This window comes from Teleopsis dalmanni, chromosome 2 (assembly GCF_002237135.1).
Source record: "Teleopsis dalmanni isolate 2A chromosome 2, ASM223713v2, whole genome shotgun sequence".
NCBI classification, from domain to species: Eukaryota; Metazoa; Arthropoda; class Insecta; order Diptera; family Diopsidae; genus Teleopsis; species Teleopsis dalmanni.
The window spans coordinates 112,957,404-112,965,329 of NC_051847.1; the positions used below are offsets into that span (position 1 = coordinate 112,957,404).

The 7,926-nt window shown below is 32.3% G+C and overlaps 4 protein-coding genes across 4 annotated transcripts; all 4 read right to left on the reverse strand.

The window, feature by feature from the left end:
• Positions 1-318: 318 nt before the first annotated feature.
• Positions 319-1,530, reverse strand: LOC119683397. The gene has a single exon (XM_038097060.1). It carries the CDS (start codon positions 1,443-1,445, stop codon positions 402-404), a length of 1,044 nt encoding a protein of 347 aa, XP_037952988.1. The 5' UTR covers positions 1,446-1,530; the 3' UTR covers positions 319-401.
• A 212-nt stretch (positions 1,531-1,742) lies between these two features.
• LOC119683398 lies at positions 1,743-2,965 on the reverse strand. The gene has a single exon (XM_038097061.1). It carries the CDS (start codon positions 2,908-2,910, stop codon positions 1,873-1,875), a length of 1,038 nt encoding a protein of 345 aa, XP_037952989.1. The 5' UTR covers positions 2,911-2,965; the 3' UTR covers positions 1,743-1,872.
• A 989-nt stretch (positions 2,966-3,954) lies between these two features.
• On the reverse strand, positions 3,955-5,172 carry LOC119680940. The gene has a single exon (XM_038093974.1). The coding sequence runs from the start codon at positions 5,085-5,087 to the stop codon at positions 4,062-4,064; it is 1,026 nt and encodes a 341-aa protein (XP_037949902.1). The 5' UTR covers positions 5,088-5,172; the 3' UTR covers positions 3,955-4,061.
• Positions 5,173-5,730: 558 nt separating this feature from the next.
• Positions 5,731-6,899, reverse strand: LOC119675484. Its single transcript, XM_038086691.1, has 2 exons — positions 6,090-6,899; positions 5,731-5,751 (listed from the first exon to the last, which is right to left on the reverse strand). Exons 1-2 carry the CDS (start codon positions 6,897-6,899, stop codon positions 5,731-5,733), a joined length of 831 nt encoding a protein of 276 aa, XP_037942619.1.
• Positions 6,900-7,926: the final 1,027 nt, after the last annotated feature.

Consider the following 7,926-nt stretch of genomic DNA (forward strand, 5'->3'; position numbering starts at 1 on the left):
CACTTCATCAGACTAAGCAATAATTGACCTCAGATCTGCATACCTCCCCGAGGAGCCTGTAACCATTCTGAGATTTGATAACATAACACTTATAATCTTATTAATTTATTTCTTTATATATAGTTTATAAAACTATGTGCTTTTTACACATAGTTTAGATAAGTTTAGTTTATGTTATTATAATGTGCGAATTAAAAAATCTATAAACCCTTTAGAGATGGGTTTAGATTTTGCTGCAAGTTCTACCTTTACCTTATAACTAAAATACAGTACTTCATTTCTTGTTGATATATTGTTTAATAATATTCTATTGCGAAATTAATTTTTAAATTCTAATCAATTATATATTTACGATTTAAAATTTTGAAACTGGCGGGAAGATTTAAACTATTATACTTAACTTATTCCGTATTTAGAGGTTTAAATGTCCTAAACCTAAGCCATGGTGGATCGTTCCAATCTGCACAATAACGTTGCAGTTCTTCAGCATCACATTCAGCTGCCTCTGCAGCACGTTGCGCTGCCACAATTTGTGTTTCATAGTAATTTGCGAAGTCAGGACGGTTCCAAATACTGCCCACGTAATTCAAGTTGAAATCGTATTTCGGACATATGCAGTAAATCTTGGCTCGGTAACACTTCATGCATTTAGCATGTGAACGACCGGAGTGTATAAGAGCCGGCCTGGCTTTCCTCTTGCAACAATGTGGACATCTATGATCCTCTTTCTCCACATCAGGTTCAGCATACGTTTCTAATGCTTCATCTTTGGTGAAGATAAGATGACCTTGCTTCTGGTTACAGAAACAACATGTGCACTTCTTCGTTAATTTCTCCTTTCGCCTGTCTTGTTTACGTTCATAGTATCTTTTGAATGCATTTTTAATTTTCGCCTCAAAACCCAATGCCTCATCAATTGGTAATTTATTATATTCACAATAATGTTCAGCTATTCTTTTAGCTACATGTATCCATATAGTTTGTTCTGTATAGCAGGTCAATGGCATAGTTTCATTAGGGCCTAGGAAACTTGGCTTGTAGTAAAAACCTTTAAAGCCACGCTTGATGATTGCGTAAGCTAAATGTGCCTCTACACGATTCATTAGACATTTTCGACCTAACTCATGAAACAGATCTTCTTTCCTGAGACGCTTTCTCGGTAACACATCAACACAGTAACAAACTTCATCGTAATTAAGTAGCATGTATGTAACAGTATCTACAGTCGAATCCGCCTTGCAGTCATGTATACCGCAGATCTTCATTACTTCAGCTAAGGTCTTTGCCATGTCAATGAGGTTTTCCAAATACAGTGACGAAGTATTCAGGTCAGTTAAACACTTACACTCATACGTTTTGTCCACAAAGCCCAACTTGTTTTTATTTCGGCATTCCTTATGCTGGCAGTTAGTACCGCAACGATGCCTAAACGCAACGTGGGCCATTGCAATGGTTGAGTTTAATTAAATTATAATTTAGTCCTTCCACTTTTACAAATTTTTTTTGTTTTTTGAATTAATATAATGTCTAACAAACAATTTTGACATTAGCTCAATGTTACTTATCAAAAATACATAAATACAAAAAATACAATTTTGATTTATTACGAAAATTTAACTTCTATAGTCATTTAAAGCTAACTACGATCAAATTTATAATTTTTATTAAAACAAAGTTGGTAATATGGATTCTGCTTTGTAGAACTAAAGATAGCGATATAACTCAAGTCAAAACTCACTATATGTTTGGAATTTATTTTATTCTCTTAAAGGATATCATGTTTTATAGCTTTCAATTTTGAATGCAAATGGAAAATAGCATTATTTCATACTGTTCTATTATCAAGGACACATTAAACCAATCTGAGAGGTCTCATTCAACATTACTTTCCTCTACCTCACATTTTATTGTAGGTATATTCAACCAAGGTGGGTCGAACCAATCCTCACAAAACACTTCAAGTTCTTCTTGAGTGCAAAATGGGTGGCCACCGAGAATAGTATACTTATAATATTCATGAAAATCATGCCATTCCCAAATACTACCAACCCACTGCAACTCAAATTTACCCTTGAAGCATATGCAGTTCTTTCTTAAGCGCAAGCATATGGGACAAATCAGTTTTTCTGGTTTTTTGGTCTTTTTGCCTTTGGAAGTGATTTTAATCTGTTTTTTGCAACAAATTGGTTTATATGCCGGAGGTTTACAAGGCGGTGGTTTAACAGCTATTGGCTTGCGATGCCTACTGCAGAAGCAACAGTTGCACAGATCATATGTCGTAGCTACTCTTGGTTCTTGTGTTCTTATATAGAACTCCGATAGCAAAGCAAGAATTTTTTTTTCATAACGGCGTTGTTCAGTACAACTATGTTTTTTATAACGCGCCAATTCTTCTGCAATTCTCTTAGCTGCATTAGCCCATACACATGCTCCGATATCGGACTGATTCTCATCGTCTTCATTGCAACATTTTTTCGGAACAAAATATAAAGCTTTAAAGGCTCGCTTTATAATTGTGTATGCGATATGAGTTTCTAGTCTATCCATTTTTAATCTTTGGCTAAGTTCAAAAAATAGGTCTTCCTTTCGTATACGCTTTTTATCTGAACTACAATAGCATTGTTCATCGTAATTCAATAGGGCATAGGTAATAACATCTACGGAATTTTTCGCTTTACACGGATGAATGCAGCAGGTGATCATAACATGAGCAAGTGTATTTGCCAAATCGACAACGTTTTCGATATATTGTGATAGACTGGTAGTTTCACATACTCCCTTGCATTGACACGTTTTGTTGTAGATATCAAGGTATGCCGATTTTCGCTGACATTCTCTATGGTGACAATTGCTGTATACACGATGCATTGGCAATTGTAGGTGAATCGGTTTAAATTTTGCGGACTTCATTTTCTTTTATTTATTTTTAATTTTGGGCGATCCAAACATTTTTACTATTTTTGACTTTAACATATGTGATTTTTTTTTCAATTTTCTTCACACTTTTTAATAATAAATGTTTTTTAATAAATTTGACAAGAAAATATTAACTTTGCTAACACAATTAAAAATATTAATACATTATAAACATGCATACAATAAATTCGCATCATTCTCTAAAGAAAATATTATAATGGATCTATTCTTAGGTGGGTTTTTTCTACACCTGTCTACTGATACAGAGAGCTGTTCGAATAATAGTCTTTTGGAACCATTTTCAAACTTCTATTAAAATATTCTGTCTTCGAAGCTTTAGATTCGAAATAATTCCATAGATTCTCAACATTCTCAAGAGGAAATCATAAACTAAGCTAAACAAGCTTATAAATACCATATTTAAAGTATTTTATATATTTACTCATCAACAGTGACTACCATACTTATATGCTATGGAATTGATTTCTCATAGGTGATATATATATATATATATATATATATATATATATATATATATATATATGTAAGACTTATATATGTGATAAAAATCAAATAACAGATTGCAAAGACAAAGGCAAAAAATATATTTTTTATCGAAAATGTGGCTAGGTGTTTCTCTGTTCAGAAACGCGATTTCCGCTGTTGAATAGTTATTAGTAACCTTTTGTGAAATAGAATTTAACATCAACCAAAAGAAATTAATACTACTTATCTACCCACGCCATAGAAGTGTACTTCATTATGGAGATCGCTCAGATTTGTGACAGTCGATTTGTGACCGATTGAACCTTGCTAATAAATACGCCTCTTCGGTTGTGTATTGCAAGTGATAGGACACTTACTTTAGTTCCCATCTATCCCACCCAACCTCTTTCGTATTAAGGCAATGAGTATTGAGGTTGAATCAATGCTTTCTGTTGGATGTTTAACACTCAAACAGTTAGTATATATCAATATCAATGCAAACAAGTAAAAAACCACGTTTACATTTCTTAAAATAAACTAAAACAGTAGATAGTTAATTAATCCTAATTTATTATTGCAGAATGTAAAATTTTAGAATTTTCCAGTCTATAGTGAATTTTGTTTGTCTAATGTACTTATGTACTTAAGTACCTTTTTTTTTAGCTAATTTGCTGTGAGTTACGATTCTCTGTTGGCATTTGGTTTTTATACACGTGTAACCAAGGTGGATTGAACCAGCGTCTGCATTCACTTTGAAGATGGGCATGCGTGCATCTATACTCTATGGTATCTGGACGGTTTTCATCTATATAATTTTCATAGTATCTTGTGAAGTCAGCACGCTCCCAAATACTCTTCACCCAATCTAATTCGAAATCATATTTCTGGCAAACGCACTCTTCTAATGGACGCATACACACCGGACATGTGTCATCTTTCGCAACTCGAGCTTTACTAACCTTCTTCTTCTTCTTACAACAAAGAGGACATTTATGTTGGGACTTCTTAGCTGGTTTCTTTTCTTTAACATAAACCTGATAACCGCGCATCTTCGTACAATAACAGCAATTGCATTCCTCCCGTGGTGCAGTGCTTCTGCGGTATTCCATGCGCTCAAAGTACCTCTTATAGGCGATTTTAATTTGTGTTTCAACATCGCGTTGTATTTCACATGGTAAAATTTCGAAACGTGAATAACTTTCCGCACTTTTCTTACCGGCATGTATCCAAATACATTCCTCGGAATAAGCTGGCGGACACAGTGGATTATATTCTCTAGGTTTAAAGTAGAATGCTTTAAATCCTCTTTTAACTATTGCATAGGCTAATTTGGCCTCAATGGAATTCATCAAGCAGTTTTTAATCAGCTCTTTGCATAAATCTTCTTTTCTTATTCGTTTTTTTGGAATTGTATCGATGCAGTAACAAACCTGGTCGTAGTGCAGAAAAGCATAAGTAATAGCTGGCACAGCTTTTAGCGCTTTACATTCGTGTAATCCGCAAATGATCATAATTTGTGCTAGTGTATGTGCCAAATCATGAATATTTTCCAAGAAAACCGATTCTGGCGTAAAGTCCTGCAAGCTTTTACAGTAATTTCTCTGATCCAAAACGCCAACAAATGCCCCATGTGGATGTTGTTGTGAACATGGGCAACCTAAAGATTCTCTTAGATCGCGACTCATAGTAGCGAATGTTATTTGTTTTAAATTTTTTAAATTTTTAATTTTAAAGACATCAGACTACCGAAAATTTTGAAACATACCTAAAGTGACAAAATTTTTTCTTATATGGAAAAATTTTGTAATTTTTATGTTTTCACATATTTTCTTCTGATGATAATTTTTTTTAATTCTACAATTTATTTTGAGTATATGTAATAGATTCCTTAGATTTATTGGTTATAAGAACATATTCGACAAGTACGAAAATATTAGAGGTGTTTTATATTTGATAGAGGTAAACATTTTTAAATCATGTGGACCTAGTGTTGGAGTTTAACCTAATAAATACCATTAACATACACAGTTAAAGATCCAACGTATTTAAGTTATGATTTCTTGGTTTAACGAAGTCGTAGGGATAACTTTGTTTGATTTTTTTACGAGTTCTATTTCTGAGTATTTTATTTTGAATACCTTAATATATATTACTATTAGTTTATTATTATTATGAGATTGTTAAAAATATTGGTATTATACAAACTAAGCTCTCTAGACAGAAGCTAATTACTTTAACTTCAACAAACTCTGACGCTCACAATGTTCTCTGGTTTTGGAATCAAGACAACGTTTAACAAAATATACTAAATAATGAAGGATTAATTTCTCAATAATTAGTAGTTTGTCTCTGTGTTTTATAAAATTAACATATGTTCAAAATTCTTCAAATCATAAAGTTTGTGCTGTACATTCAAATAATATAATATGCTATGCTATATATGATTTTTATGATTGAAAATAAAGTACGAATATAGAAACAGTCTGAATTTAAAAGTAGATTCACATGAATAACTTTCATTATCTATTATTTAAAATTTTATAACTATAACGATATTAAAACTATAAGATATACATTTCTTATTTATTCTTTTCATTTTCATTGTAAAATTCTTGTAAATGTGGCGGATCGGTCCAGGTGCCGCAACGATTTTTTCTTTCAATTTCGTTACAAACTTCAATACTTGCCGCGGCTTCCTCTTTCTTTTGTTTAATAGCATCTTCGTAGTAATCAAAAAAGGTTGGATTGTCCCATATAGTATTATCCCATGTGGGACAAATACACTGTTGCTTTAAGCGATGACAAACAACACATTTAGGTGCTTCCCTACGCTCCATGATTCGTTCAGCTTTTGTTCTTTCTTTTGCGCAAAGTTCACACTTTTTGTTGATCTTACACAAAGCCAACTCATCCAATTCCTCCTGTTCGGCTCTATCTGCTTGAAGTTTTTCATACAAATCAATATAATTTTCATAACAATACTCGTCTGATTTCGATTTAATACTGTCTGCGTTTGACTTTCTATACTTCGCACGTTCAAAGAATTGAAATAAAACGATTTGAAATTGTTCCGTAAAGTAGTTATACATATCACAAGTCAAATCCTTATATCCCCACAACTCCTTAGCTATTTGCTCAGAAGCCTTGTACCATAAGTCCAGTTCAAGATCTCCAGGTATACAATCTAGTAACGTTGAGCGATTGTTGTAATATGCCATGAAGCCAATTTTAACTATTTTATAGGTGAACCTTGCTTCATCACGTGTCATCAGACACTTCTTAGTGAACTCAAGCATTAGATCAGATTTTCGTAATTTTATTTTAGTGTCATATCCCTTTTTACAGATTGTATCGTAGTTTAGAATGGCAAATGAAATGTAATCGATGCAGGCCAATGCTTTACCTAAATCTATGCCGGCTACATAAATCACATGAGCCAGAGAGTTCGATAAGTCAATAGCGTTTTCCAGCAGCAAATTTGAATCGTAGTAATTCATTGTTTCACACTTTGTGAGAAGAAGAGAAGTGCGAATGTTTCAACTATGAAAAGAAAAGTCTAGATTTCAAAAATTTTTTTGAATGCAAATTTGGAACGCGTCTACCAAAGAGTATTGAAATTAAGTTTTTTGAACTAAACTATTTATTTACTAAATATTTTCAAACTACTTTTGTAACTAAATTTGGAGAAAGTCTAAATTCTATATTTATAAATATATATATTTTAAGCTTTTTTTTATGACATAAGCTTAGATATATTGATTTCAGATAAATTAAATTTTTTTAGACCATATTTTTATATTTCGTTTTTTAATCTTCAAAATTCCCAAATAATTTGTTTATATTACATTAGTTAAATATTTGTTAAACTATTTGCAGAAAAAAGTTATGAAAAATAAATTAAAAAATTTGCTCAAACTTTATTGTACAAATTTGGGATATAACTTTCAAGTATCTTGTGATATATAGCTGTAGTGTTCAGCAAGGCCTCAATCACTACTATTCGCCAGTTATAAATTGCACAAAGCCATACTCTGAAAAGAAAAGAAAAGACTCAGGGATCTCAAGATTGATACGATCAAAAATTACATAAAGGACAGAGTCCTGAAACGCGTTATCGAATGTCAGAATGGTTACAGGTTCCTCGAGGAAGTACGCAGATCTGAGGTCAGTTATTGCTTAGTTTGATGAAGTGTATGAATAATCCAGTCAAGGCAAAAAGGGGGTTATGAAGAAACCTCGCAGTTAATAGAGACTAATAGTGCTCAAGTGCACTCACTCAACTAGCCTCAACATAATAATAATATAGTTTATTATTATACTATAAAACTAATTCTGCAGACCATCTCATTGATTTAATTTCTTAAATATGACATCATTTTCATATAATTATTATGATCGAAATACTACTCTAATGCCATGAGCTGCTTGATTAATTAATTAATTAAAACGACAAGTAAAGTAAATATCATAAAATATCTTTGCATATAAAAATATGTGATGTACTAAATTTATTGTTGCTGGGTG

Excerpts from the sequence above, each read along its gene's own strand:
- LOC119683397 (XM_038097060.1), bottom strand. The coding sequence starts at position 1,445 with ATGGCCCACGTTGCGTTTAGGCATCGTTGCGGTACTAACTGCCAGCAT.
- LOC119683398 (XM_038097061.1), bottom strand. The coding sequence starts at position 2,910 with ATGAAGTCCGCAAAATTTAAACCGATTCACCTACAATTGCCAATGCAT.
- LOC119680940 (XM_038093974.1), bottom strand. The coding sequence starts at position 5,087 with ATGAGTCGCGATCTAAGAGAATCTTTAGGTTGCCCATGTTCACAACAA.
- LOC119675484 (XM_038086691.1), bottom strand. The coding sequence starts at position 6,899 with ATGAATTACTACGATTCAAATTTGCTGCTGGAAAACGCTATTGACTTA. Across the intron at positions 5,752-6,089 it reads AAAAGAAAGAGGAAGCCGCG|AGACAAACTACTAATTATTG; the intron begins GCAAGTATTGAA and ends TATAAAACACAG.